General features: G+C 40.6%; 1 protein-coding gene across 1 annotated transcript in view; it reads left to right on the top strand.

Annotated features, from left to right (window-relative positions):
• Positions 1-14,550, top strand: part of PIK3C2G (phosphatidylinositol-4-phosphate 3-kinase catalytic subunit type 2 gamma) — a 448,194-nt gene that overhangs the window by 30,177 nt on the left and 403,467 nt on the right. The window contains exons 4-5 of the mRNA XM_019515837.1: positions 3,138-3,249; positions 12,930-13,155. Of these exons, the coding sequence (XP_019371382.1) occupies positions 3,138-3,249; positions 12,930-13,155 (338 nt within the window). The remainder of the gene's footprint in view (positions 1-3,137; positions 3,250-12,929; positions 13,156-14,550) is intronic.

The raw sequence follows: 14,550 nt of genomic DNA on the forward strand, positions 1-14,550 counted from the left end.
TCTGGAACCAACTTCCAAGAGAAGTGGTGCTGGCTCCTACCCTGGGGGTCTTTAAGAAGAGGCTAGATGTACACCTTGCTGGGGTCGTTTGACCCCAGTACTCTTTCCTGCCATGGCAGGGGGTCAGACTAGATGATCTACTCAGGTTCCTTCCTACCCTAGAAACTATGAAACTATGACCCCCAAGTCTCTTTCTTCCATAGTGCTAGCCGGCGTAGCACTGCCAAGCCTATAAGGATGCTGCAGGTTTTTCTTCCCAAGGTGGAGAACCTTGCATTTTTTGGTGTTAAACATCATCAGGTTCTCGTCCGCCCATTTGCTGAGCCTGTCCAGGTCAGCCTGGATCATCCGCCTGTCTTCTGGTGTGGATGCTTTGCCCCAAAGTTTGATGTTGTTGGCGAACTTGGCCATTCCGCTTCTGACTCCAATGTCCACATCATTAATGAAGATGTGGACACTGGATTTTTTTCTCCGAAGAAACTGAAACCCAAAAAATGTTATTTTTCATTTAAACTGAGGACATTATTTTTGTTTGTTTTGGTAATTTTTTCATTGAGAATTTTTTTATTTCTTTCCTCAATGTTACATGAAAAGTAATTTGGTATTTATTGTTCTACCTTCAAAAAAAAAAAAAAAGCCTGAAAAATTTGGACCAGATTCTCTTGTAAGCTATGACTGTTTTGAGGCAAAGCTGCCCCTAAAACTCTATTTAGCTGGCTAATTAAGCCAATTTACTGCTGTCATGTATCCATACTGTGGTGCAAAACAGACGCAACATCTGTTTTTTTTGTTTGGGGTTTTTTTTTTTGGCAAGGGGAACAATGACGAGAGGGGTTGGATTGCAATTTTTTTATGTTTGTATTGATCTTTGAGTAATTGACAAAATATGACTTGTTGGAAGGGATTAAACTTAAAAAAAACCCTACAACTTGGCTTAAGGCTCATACCCAGAGAGTGGTGGTGGATGGGTCGGTATCGACTTCGAAAAATGTGGGGAGTGGCATCCCCAAAGGATCAGTCCTTGGGCCAGTGCTGTTCAATATCTTCATCAGCGATCTGGATGCGGGCATGAAAAGCACTCTGTCCAAATTCACAGATGACACCAAACTGTGGGGCAAAGGAAACACACTGATGGGAAGAAACCAAATCCAGGTGGACTTGGACAGGTTAGAGAAGTTGGAAGAGAACAACAGGATGCAGTTCAAGAAGGACAAGTGCAAGGTGCTGCACCTAAGGAGAGGGAATCACCAACACACCTATAGGCTGGGGGATGACCTTGTCAGCAGCACAGTGACAGAAAGAGATCTTGGAGTCATTGTCGACTCCAAGATGAATGTGAGCCATCAATGTGAAGAAGTAAGTAGCAGAGCTAACCGTACTTTGCATAACAAATAAGTCCAGGGAAGTGATGCTTCCCCTCTATGTGGCACTGGTCAGGCTGCAGCTGTAGTACTGCATCCAGTTCTGGATGCTGCAATTCAAGAAGGATGTGGACAACCTTGAGAGGGTCCAGAAGAGGGCCACTCATATGGTTAGAGTCCTGCAGAGAAGGCCCTATGAGGAAAGAGACTTGGAACTTTTCAGTCTCCGCAAGAGACGGCTGTGTGGCACTATATAAATTCACCCGTGGCGGGGAGGGGGTCAGGGAATAGGAGATGCTCTGTTTACCAGTGCACCCCCTGGAATAACCAGAAACAATGGCCACAAGCTGATAGAGAGTAGATTTAGGTTGGGCAGCAGAAATAACTTCTTCATAGTTAGGGTTGCCAGAATCTGGAATGGGCTTCCAAGGGAGGTGGTGCTCTCACTTACCTTGGGGGTTTTCAAGAAGCGATTGGACAAACACCAGGCTGGGGTCACATGACCCCTGCACTTTTTCCTGCCACCGGCAGGGGTCAGACTCAATGATCCATTGAGGTCCCTTCCAACCCTAGTATCTATGAACTTCTTTGTGTTTTGGTTATTTGGGTTGTAGACAATCTGACTGGAAGAAAATATTTCTTCAAAATGTAGTGATTGTACATACCCTGAATAAACATAATCTTTCTGTGTAATCTCTTTCATTTTGGGACCAAATCCTCCCAAAAGGTCTCAGCCTGATGGAAAATGGATTAAACGCTAAAACTAATTTATGTGCACTGAGCTTCTGTTCTGTTACAGGTTTAAACCAGTTTCTGGTCACTTAAACCAGTTCATGTGTAATTCTGCCCCTAGCCCTAGGGTCAGCTGACCCTCTACTTCCCCATATAAACTCCTAACTTGGTCCACAAAGCCTCTGGGCAGCAGGGTTTAACTTGACCCTGGATCACTGTGTTGTTCCTGCTGACTTGTTCCTCTGTCCTGCTCTCTATGTGATCTTCTGGCTTCTTAATTCAGCTTGCTTCTTGGCTCTGCTCTCTACATGATCTTCTGTCTTCTAGATTTGGTTTGATCCCAGTCCCTGCTCTTGGCTTGACCTCCTGGCTCCCTGACCTGGTTGTCCTCAGATTCTGTTCAGCCATCTTGACTGCGCTCTGTGCCTGAGCTCCTGAATGGCCCCAGGCTCAGATACTCGCATCCTGATGTGACAAAAAAGTGGAAGCAGGCCTGGGAAGAAATCCTCAGACCACTAAATTATATGCCTTGAGACCTATTAATATACATCTGCATGCAGTGTTTGCACCCAGCCATTGCTGGGCATGGTTAAGTGAAATGGATGTAGCAGGTTATAGTGGTACCTAAATCTCTGGAGTAGCTTTTGGGCCTTGTTTAAGAGAAGAAATCCATTTGCTATGGGTAATGTAGACTAGCTTTCAACAAGAATGGGAAAAAAAGTATATCTTTTTTTTGGAAAATTACTTGGGTCTCTTCCATTCCTGATTCATAGTTGATCAGCTTATAGTTTAAGACACAAGTACCCTCAAAACAAGGCTGAGTTCAGGACAGGATAAATTGCAAAAATTCACTCTTCTGTGAAGTCACAGGGAAAAAAAGTAAATGTTAAATCAGTTGTGACTCATTTTGATTCCTCTTGATGGAGCTAGACTGCAGCAGTAGTTAACAATTACACTGTGAATCTTATATTCTCTGCTACAAAATCTTGCCAACAATTCTCTACCAAAATCCTATTAATTTTTTCTTACTATCTTTGTTTACAGCTAGCTGCATTGTCCGTGACTTAATTGCAGAGATCCTCCGCTGCACAGATCAATATCCAGAGCAGGAAGAGTGTTTTCTCATTGTGTGTGGGTCTGATGAATTTTTACAAAAGTACGTATCTTACTAAGAAATGCCGTTGACTGTTCCTTACATTGTATATGTAATGCACCAAATACTCAAGTGTTGTACTGTGTTTGAAAACAAAACAATAGGGAGAGAGTAATAGCAGTGGATACAAGACACAAATCTTCAGCTCATCTTCCTCAAGTTTTGGGAGATATTCACACACTGGGATTTGTTCCAGTCACATTTCAAATGCATAATTTCTTAAGCACCTGTAATATACTGTGTTTACACTGGGCTCTATTGAGATGGCAGTGTAGTTTACTTCTGGAGGCGTTGGTCAAACAGGTAGGAACACCTGCCCTCGAATTCCAGCTCTTCTCAACTTTCTGTGCAGCTCTGTATAGTTAGTTTTGCCTCTCTGTCTGTCATGATTCCTTTATGCCTAAAATGGGGATGCTAATGCCTGTGATGTCTCTCAGGAAATATTACAAGTATGAGTTGATGTCACTTAACTTGTAGCTCTGCAATCATGAAAACTACTAAATAAAGAAAGACAAGTGCTATGAAGTCTTGCCGTATAAGGTGGTGTTCCTTTACAGTATATAGCAGTAGTAGAGTAAATGAAGGCACTAAGATGCTACTGAGTGTATGACTGTGAAGAGAGATAGTTATGTGTTCGTGCAGTGTGAGGGAATCACTCTACATTAGAAGTAGGCCTTTCAGAGCATCAGATAGTAACTTGGAACTTCATTTCTAGCAGGTAATAAAGAACATATGTTCTGTACTGTACTGGTGAAATCTATAAAAGCTACTAGAAAAGTAAGTTCACATGCCTGTAATCAAATATATTTTGAAGCTGAAGATATAGACATGAATTCCTTAGCATTTCTAAGCTGGCTCTGCACTTGCTCACTTTTTTGTAAAACAGGAGCAAATATATTAAAATGAGGAATAGTAAGCTAGTTCAAAATAGGACCCAGGAAGATGAGAATCAACACCCTTATTTCCATTTATCTTAGATCTGTGATGAATAAGAGGGTCTGGTTCCCTTTCCCTTCTCCTCCCCCCTTCTCATTTCCTATTAATTGCTAATAAAATGGAAATAATAAGCCATTGTTTGAGGATGAGCTCAGTATGTCTCAGTACAGTGTGCAGTGTGTTCTAAACAGCTTTATTTTCAGGTTTTTGGAAGAGAACTTATCAATAGTGGACTGTCTCAATGCTGTACTTGCAGAATCTCTGCATATCTCATTAGCAGTGAAACAAGGTCAATAATGTTCTCAGTAGTTTTCTTTCCCCCTTTACCATAGTTCAAAAAACACTGAGCTGAAGATCTGGCCTCCACAGATGTAATTCTACCCTGCACTGTTCTTTCATCCCTTTTCTGTTCCTCACCAGAGCCCTTAAAATACGTTTTGAAACCCTGAACCAAAGCTGTTCCTAAGGTAACTTAACTTGAAGGCTGTAGGGATGATTCAGAAATGAATTTGGACTTCCATCTGTAATTTCTGAGGTTATGAGCTGCTCTTTCTTCGCTATCTTTCTTTGAATGTGCATAGTAAATTTGAAAGTACGCTGACAAAATGCAGAAGGGTGGTGAATTCCAGAATTAGCTTTCTGAACTATAATGCAGCAAGGAGGATTATGTGCCCAAATGTTGCCCCTGCTTTCTTTTTATAGTCACATTGATATTAAACATAAAGCCTCCAAGGTACCCAATGAACTGTACCTCACCTCATGGTGGTTTAATGAGCCAATGGGATTTTGGGAAAGGCATGCATTTGTTATCAGATTGAACTGTATTATCAAGCACTTAATGATGTCTCCTGTAGTAGAAACCAAAAACTTTGATGCCTGGAATCTTTACATGAATGACTTTTTTTGCTGGAAGTGAATAAATACATTCTTGTAGCTTAGCTTGAAATAACATGGCATGTGGCATTGGCACATCAGTGAAGATGCAAGTTTGTTATCCCCGTCACTTTTTTTGTATGCCCATGAGCTACTGAAGCATCTGAGCTTTTCCTAAGTGGAAACTTATATTTGCAACAACCTCACAAATTAAAGGAAGTTCAGATCCAGGACCTTGTTTTGAGGCCCACAGTGTCCACTGTGAAATTCTGGTTTAGAATTATGTTCAGTTTCTGGTTTTCAATTTAAATTTTTGCTTGGAAGCTCAGAAAGCTAGGAGTTGTCACACACTAAATGATACTTTTTTCTCTCTACATTTTTTGTAAGTCTGCTTTACACCATCTCTAGAACACTGTCAGGATTCATGTTTGTCTTTTCTCTGCCTCTTCCATCATCTTAAATTATCCTTTAATTGTATCACATCTCAATGTATTCATGTCATTTCCATTTTTAATGATTAATCTTCATCTGTAGTCCATAATTCTACAACCCAAGTAAGCATGAAGTATTCATCCTCACCAGCTGTTCTATTTGTTCTCAAATATAATTGATTTGATCTTCTAGATCATCTGTATTTTGGGGGTGGGTTTTTTTTACTTTATTTTTTTACAATTCTGGATTCAAAGTATCAAACTCCCTGGTCTCCCTGCTACCTGTTCAATATTCCTTTAAACTAGCCATTTCATTTCCACCTTTTAGTTTGTGCAGTGCCTATCTGAAAATCTTCTTTTTATCACCCTTCCACCCAAACCAACAGCATTACCTCTTCTCTCTAAATCTTGCCTGCAAACTTTCATTTTCACTTTAGCATGTGAACAGATGCCACTGAAATGTGGTTTTATGATGCCTTTTTATGAAAGATGTTATAAAAAAATAAATTATATTGAAGTTGAGCAGTCTCTGATGCATAAGTCAGCAAACCAAAAAACAGTTCTTGCCATGTGACAGTAATGAATCAATCCTCCATGAAGACTTTCTGCCTTTAGAATTATAGGCCACTTGCTCAGAGCATTTTAAAGGACCTAGTAAAACATAGCATGGGGCTGTATAAAAGTCTGTCAGTCTCCTTTTTGTTTATTGATGTGGCTGTTGTCAGTAAGAACAACCAATTGTAGTGCAGAACCTATTCATGTGGGGTTTTCTCTTTCTCTTCCTTTTTTAAAGTTTTTAAAATATAGTTTTGAATCCCATTTTCACTCTCATATAGTATGATTAGCTTACTGCTTTCAAAACTCAGCCACTGTAGTAAACAGAAAAACAATAAAACATTTCCATGCATATACCCCCTTCATAATTTACGCTTGCAAGCTTCTCTATGACTTTAATGATGACATTTTTGCCTTCTTAAATTCTTTGAAGATTAAGGCCTTAAATAGGGATTGGTTTTCTCTCAAAGTGAAATTTAAGCTATTAATTATGGAAGGGACAAAGTTATCTTCATGTAAATTAGAATCATTAGAAGCATGCACCTTTTGGATTAATATGTTCTTTGTAAAACTAAGTCTCATTTTCTCTTGTCATTACAAATTAAGCTTCTTTCACAATGGTGCTGCACCATTGCCATGGTGCCATAGCTATGGTGTTCAGAAATTTAGTGAGGACCATAAGATAGATGTGCCAGCAGAGGCTTCTTGTTCAGTAGTTCCCAAATGAGGGGTTATAGTACTTAAAAGTATGGTCACAAACACTGGAAATTGCGGAAGTGAAATCATTAGCCCAGAAGCGTGGTTGCCAAAAGAAAGGTTTGTAAACCACACCCCTAGGGTAAAGGCAACTATACTAGCAAAACTCCATCTTTGCTGATGTAGCTTGTTTTGTCTAGCGAAGGTGGAGGGGGGCAAAGTGTTGTTTAATAATTAGACAGGCAAACGGCCTTTTTTACCAGTATAAACTGCATCCACAGAAGAAATTCTTTACCAGTAAGGCATACCAGTGTAGTTCAATCAGCAAAGTGCTCTAGTATAAACCAAATTGAACACTGGCAGAAAGGGGATTCCAGATAGTATAGCAATTCAAGATAGCATAGCAAATAGGGTTTTTATCATACACACATATATTTGTGAATATTTTTCCTGTTAGACCTACCATTTGTAAAGTAGAGTGGAAGGTAGAAGGGTGGGAGTGGAAATAATTGGTGGAAAATAAGATGGATGTGTAGGTATTTGAAGGAGAACTCTGTAGGTGTATAGAGGGTTGTCCTAGAAGAATGGAAGCAAGGGAGGCTGAAAGCAAGAATAGGACAAAAGTGACACAACAGTGAGACAAGAAGCAAGGCAAAAAGAAGAACGTAGTAAAAAAGGAGAGAGATGCAGGAAGTAGTACAGAGACCCAGAATGAGGATGAAGAGACCCAGCAGTGACGATAAAGTGTTTTAACTTCTTGTGGAAATTTCTTGTGCAAAGAGACAGGTAGTCAGTAAAGGGACTTGAGCAGGGTAGTGATATAATGGCTACATGCTTTACAGCAGCACAAATATTTCATTACTCCAGTATGTTGGCTTCTGCACCCTGCTTTACTCCTAAATATGTTCTTCATGTGCTTGACACCAAGGAATCTTGCAAATGAACAGAAGCACTGTCAAAAGACCTTGCTCTAGGTATTTATTCTGTCAAATGAAAATGGGTTTCTCCTTCTGCAACCTTCTGTGCATTTGTCACAGTGCCACATCTACAATTACACTTTTTGTGACTGGAAGTAAGGGGCCCGCCTTTTACCTAGTTACCGTGTGGAATAGATGCAGAGCATTTACTCATCATAAAAGAGATAAATCCCCAGATGTTTGAACTCTCTGTAATTGTATCTAATGACAGCTATATATAGCCCTAGTTAATTATTTAAAATTATATTTCTTTTTTACCAGAGACCCATATGTGCGACAGTACATTCTGCAGGCTCCTATTTCTGTTGATTATTCATAAGAACATTCATTTTAAAAGTAAACAGAATAAACTTGACTGCAGTCCCTCCAAGTACAGCTCTTAGATGGAGATAAACCTGATTTCCATCTGAATTCCGAGTCTTCCCTGACACTTGATAAATCTGAAAAAACCTGTTTTCCCTAAGTGGCCCAGAGGCTACAGAAGAACTTGCCAAACTGAATAGCAGTAAACATTTGGAGCATTCCTTCTGGCTGTTTTATGTATGAAGGCTTGAATGAAGCAACATGAATCTGACAGAAGATAAACTGGAGATGTAACTGATGCATGTTAACTTGCCCCAATGAAAAAAATAAATTGTCCTTGCAAAAATCAGTGCCATTTTGTAAACCAATTAAACCCCAGGGATTTTTAATTTGTAAAATGTATGTTGGGCTTTACTTTTGCATTATTTCATCTGATTTGAAAAAGAGAGCAAGAGAAAACCAGTGCAAAAGCTTTAAGCCCCCATAAAATTTAAATACAAGGTCAAACATTCAGCTAAGATGCAATCCCTAGCATTGCTAAAAGGGCCTATCAGAGTTGGGTGGGGTTTAGCAGTTATTTTGGTATACACTTTCTATCAAGAGTTGTCAGAAACAGCCCCTAAAACAAGGGGTGGCAACCTATAGCCTTTAGGCCACATCCAGCCTGCAAAGACATCTTATCCAGATTACCACAGCAGGGGGAAATTGGCAGCATTCAGCACCAGAGAGAATTAGCAGCATGTGGCAACGTTCAGTTGCAGAGGAAATCAGCAGCACCTGGAAGCATTCAGCAGTAAGGAAAACTGTAGTGGCTGGGTTGCAAGCCATGGCCCACTTGGGACTGAGCTGCATTAATGCAGCCTGCCATTAACAAAAGGTTGCTGATCCCTGCCCTACGAAACCATTCCAGCTGTGGACGACCCTTGTGGTGGACCACATTTTGCTGCCACCTAATCAATTTGGTGGAGCAGAGAAGCTGACCCATTTTGGGATCATGGTTCACTGTCTTTATGCATATGGGGATCAAATATAATTTTAATATTTTTCAAGTTAGCTAACAAAATATAGTAACAATAGCAATCACTTCCCATTAGCCACCTATCTATCATCTTGTGCTAGATAACTTGCATAAGCTAAGGTAATTTGAGGTTTTACACACAGCACAGATTCCAAAGATGGAGTATGACTTTGAATGCTAAAAGATCTATTTGTGTGCAATACTTTCCCCCCTTCATAGCTGACCTTCATAGAATATATTTGAAATTAGAACTTCAACTAAGTTTGGTGATTCTCAGGGTGAAATAACATGTTACACTTAGGCCATACTAAGGGTGCTTAAAATGTGAGCATTCAGAAGTTGAAACTCATTAACTTGTGCTAAATACCCTCTGAGAATGTCAAAGTTAAGCCACTTCAGGCAAGGGTTAACTGGGCCCAGCTCATGTTAGTGTAACTTCAGTTTTCTCCACAGGGATAAATTAGCAATTTGTGGTCCCCCAGCATCCCAGGATACAATGTTGCCAGCTCCCTCCCCAACAACGAGTCCAGGTATCCTGGCTCTTAGCCACCCTCTAGTGGCAAGTCTGAGCCATGCAGGTGAGAAAGGGTATGAACCCTTAATATGTGATGCCCACATCACATTCTAACTTTGCAGCTGCTTAACATTCCAGAGATTCAGTGTGGTCTAAGTGTAACATGTAACTTCACCCTCAGCCTCTTTCACCCATCCCCTAAAAAACAACCCTGACCAAACTCTAACAGGCTTCTACAGATACAAATGCAAGAAACAGTGTCCCTATATCACAGTTTGTTTAACAGAATATTGGAAACTAATCTAAATATGATTTATGGGGTGTGTAGGAAGCAATTGGCAAGTGGAAATGATTTTTTTTCCTCCTCTCCAAATTGCAGTGATCAGACTTTGGGTAGTCATGACAGTCTCCGCAAGGCAGCCACTTCCACTCAGCTTCATCTACGGAAAGGCACCAGCTTCCAACAAAGTTTGGCTCGAACGGTTTGTCCTTTTGTTTCTTTCAGTATTCCTAAAGCAATGAAATTCCCTTGATCCCTTTAATTAACAATCTGCAATGATAATCAGAGAGAGGTGGTTGCTTTCCTGAGCATGCATACATTATTGCTGAAGTGTAATTGAAATGTATTGGGAATATTTTTGTTTCTCTCTGCTACTCTGTTCTTTTGATTATTATGGAGAATACTTCAACATAAGACCAAATGTTACTTTTTTTAAAGGAATTTAATTTGATCAGAGTCTAACAATACTTGTGGTATCAGCCTTTTTCTAGATGGTCCTTGTAGATTTTGGAATCGAGTAATTGTAAAAATACTTAAAGTATTGTACAAGATAAATCAGATCCAGATCCTAGTCTTTATTACTGAAATCCTGAGTATTTGGATAAAAGAGAGAGATCATGCTTGCATATGTCTAAGAATGCACATATTGCTTTTAAACATGTTGTCTTATCACAGTTCAACTCAAGAGAGATCCTTGTACAGATGATTTGTGATTAAGATACCCTGGAATGGATAATTGAGCTTTAATTACACTGATCTATGCTGCTACATATAAGCTTTATTCCCAGTGGGCAACCTTGAATTACTTCTAACCGAAACTTCACAGTACAGAGGAAACTTTGATGTTCACGGCAGTTTTCACTGGTGATGTGTTGACTTTATCCACAGATAGTTCCAATTATCTGCTTTAACCAGATACAGTATCAACTTGAGTCTATCAAAATATAGATCAGATAACAGATTACTAATATAAAATAACACTTTCTTTTTTTTTCTATTGCTGATATATGTCACCATAAGAAATATCAGATTCCGTGCAGTATCTCTACTATACCATTAAAAAATAGAATAATGAGGCTAAAGAGGATATTGGTTTTAAAATAGCATTTTTTGAGCCCTTTGATCCTTTAAACAGATAGAAAGCAGAGTGAATATACTGAAATATACAGTAGTGGCTCATGCTGTGTGTGCTCTTCTTTACAAGGACTTGTATTTAGATTCATCCTCCCTCCCTTCCCTCTGCAAGCAATTGGCAAATACAGTATATAAGATTCCATTGGTAGCAGGAAGTTTTTTAGATTCAGGGAACAGGAAGTATGAAACACAGAGGCATTTGTCACTAGGCCATCATTTCTTCAAATGATTGGTGACCCCAGTTCATCTGGTTGTCTGGCAGATGATCTGTAGAAAATGTAATAATAGCCACTCTTGTGCAGTGCAGTGAGCAGGAATTACTGAGGTAATATAGGAATTTCTGGGTGAATTCTGTCACCTGCGTCAGTCTACATGATCATAATGCTCCCTTCTAACCTTCTAATTTGTGTGTGAAAAAGCTTAACCTTCAGAGGTGGTCTCAAACATTGAGCGGACAGTATCCTTTTTCAGGTGACCAGTAGCATAACTGAGGGGTGGTGACCAAGACGACAACCTCAGGTGCCACCTTTGGATGGATGGGGGGGAAGCTAGCTGTTTCTGCAGTGGAAGCTGATCACATTGCTGTAGTTGGCGCAGCCAGAGCTGGTATTATGCTGGGTGCTGTGTGGCTGCCCTGGACATGGATCTATGCTGCTACACCCCTGCAGGCCACAGTCCAGACTCCAATACTCAGTGGGTGCATCTACATGAGATGTTTACTGTAGAGTAGACCAATTAGCTCTGCAGCAAATATCTTAGTGTCTATACATCCAAGGCTATTATGCTGAAGTAAACTAATAAACTTTGCAGCAGGGTAGTACATATAAAAAAAATAATACCCTACTGAGGAGTTTTTTACTTTGCAGCAGTGCATGTGTAGATACTGACAGCTGACTGGGGCATGAGGGTACTTCAGGGTAGGGGCTGCCTCCTGGCTAGCCCCAAACTAGAGGACCTTTCTGAGCCATTCAGTCTCTCTGCAGCATGTTGAGCTGGGTCAGAGCAGGCCCGGGCTCACAGGCTAACTCCCAGGGCTCTCTGCCAGCTGGCGCTACTCTGACCCGGTTCAACAGGCTACAGTCCCAGGCACACATGACATTGTGGCACCTGGGAGCAATAAACCCCAGCACAATAGACACTGGAGTAATATGAATGTCTAGACACACTCAATTTCCGGAAGTCTGTTCTGCCCTCACAGTTGATAGTGTTTAGAGGAATTAAATGGAAGCCGAAGTCCAAGGGTTGCTAGTTACAGATCATCAAGAGAACCTATCAAACAACCTAGCACACCTATTTTTTTTCCAAGAAGCATTTTCTTCTACGACTTCACGTCATTTAAAAAAAAACAAAAACCCTTCAGATTCTGTACCGATGTCAGCTGATGCCTTCTGCAATAAAAATTCATAACTATCCTTCAAGGGAATTATGAAACTTAATTTTTAAGGTCTCTGAGATCTTCAACTAACAGGGCTTATAAACATGCATATCATTACTATTTATTTTACTCTTATTCATGATTGCATAAGTGCTTTATATTTTAGGGTGCCTGGAAGAAGGGAAGCAGCCTTTGAATGTTAAATTTGTCATGGAGTAAGCACTGGTAAAGTCATGAAGCTCAGGAAAAAATATTTTGTTTTAATTCAGCAAAAGCAGAAATGTGCTGCCCAGGTCACCCTTATTGCTGAACTGCAAAATTACCAATTACAAATGTGTAAATGATATTTTTAAAAACTAAAAATTCTAATCTATGGTGGTGGGAAAAAATACCCTGGCTTTTTCAACCTGATTCAATTCAAATCTGTCACATGGACAAATGGCTTATGGACTGTTTAAATAAAAAGATAAAATGCAAAGAGATAGGATAGTCCCATATCTACTTCAATGCTCAGAATATGTCCTCACCACTCCCCAAATGTAGCTAGAGATGGCTGCTTTCAATTCTGCCAACTCCCCTTCTCCCACTTAGGTATGTGAATCCCTTAAAACATGGTGGTAATGCCACTCCAGAGGCACTTCCTGTGGCAGCTGCAAAGCAAGCTAGAGGCAGAGATCTTCAGAACAGTCATAAGGAGGGAGCACCACTACAGTGGTTTTCTTGCTTTGCCAAGTTTGTGAGGGCACCTGGTAGAGCTAAGGATCAAAGACACCAGCCCCAGAAGCCAGGCCACCAATCCAGTAATGCTTACATGCAGGTAAGGAAACAGCAATATCAGTTCTTCTCTCCTGAACCTCTTTTCCAACTAAAATATCAGTCTAAGAGCAAAGCTTTTCTAAAATTTTTGTAAGGGTACACAAATATATTTCCAGAGAAAAGCAGTTCTTGTGATGAAGGATTCATTGTTCTTGTTCATCAGCTTTTCAACATGCTGTTAGTTGCCTGAGCCAAACAGCTGTGTTAGTGATTATATCTGATGGCAGGTTGTCCTTGAGAGGTTGTCTTTGAGAGGGAACAGTACACTGGAAGAAAGAGGGGCAAAAGACCTGGCATTGTGTCTTCACACTTCACATTGTTAGCTATTTATCTGCAGTCTAGAGATTATGGCTAGGTATAGAAAAAAGCCCAAGGCTGAATCAGTTCAGTCTTTGCAGGTTAGTTTAAGATGCACAAATTAAATTGAAACAGAAGTGAACAGACATTTACCTTTGATACAGAAAATACAGCCACATGCCTGCAGTGGCTCAGGCCAGAAGCTGGGAGGTGTTAGAACACAGCTCTGGCTGTGTGTTCACTCCCTCTTTCTGCTGCCTCCAAGGTCTCTGTGATTTGCAGTCCAGAATTGGAGCAGCAGGACTCTGCAGGGTTGCTCATCACTTCCTCTTCCTGCTTCCAGGTGCCTCTGGGATTTGTAGTCCACAGTTGCAGCCAGCAGTAAATTTGAGTGGGGGAAGGGATGTTTAACCCCCCTCCCTGGCCCCAGACACCAGATGGGAGGGGGGTTGGGGGAGAGAAGTCCCCCCCATCTCACTGCAGGCTGGGCTGAATTCCAGGCTGGGCTTGCTTCCCCCCAGCCTTTTGTCAGCCAGCCCTCATGGCTCTAGCTAGGCAGCAGTGGGGCAGGGTCAGCTCTGCTCTCTGGAGCAGAAGCACAGCCCAGCCCAGGGCTGCAAAGCATTCTGGGATGATGCGGGACTGTGATTTAACTTGAACTGGGAAGGGATCAGGACAGAAGTTTCATAAACTTGTTTGACCCAAATCTGTAAAGTCTGATACTACATTCAACCAGGTTTATCTTAAACCAGTTTGGGTCAGTTTGAAGCTGGTTTATGTGCACAGAGCTTGTGTTCTGTTACAGGTTTAAACCAGTTTCTGATCACTTAAACTGGTTTATATGTAACTGCTGTCCCTAGCCTAAGTGACATTAGGCTGGTTGAGCCAAATCAACAGTTAATGTGAGTGCATGAACCTCAAATGTTTTCTGTGCTTTTTAAACTTTTCAACAAATGCATATTCTGATATACTATAAGGAGTAACCCTCTGATGATAAGGGTTCAGATTCATATTCAGACCAGTATAATATCAAACTTATTAGAAGTGTCCTTCTCCCTTAACTATTTGCCTGGATATCCATGCATCTATTGTGGGTGGG

The sequence above is a fragment of the Gavialis gangeticus genome, unplaced genomic scaffold, assembly GCF_001723915.1.
Source record: "Gavialis gangeticus isolate Ggan-Ray unplaced genomic scaffold, GavGan_comp1, whole genome shotgun sequence".
Lineage (NCBI taxonomy): Eukaryota > Metazoa > Chordata > Crocodylia > Gavialidae > Gavialis > Gavialis gangeticus.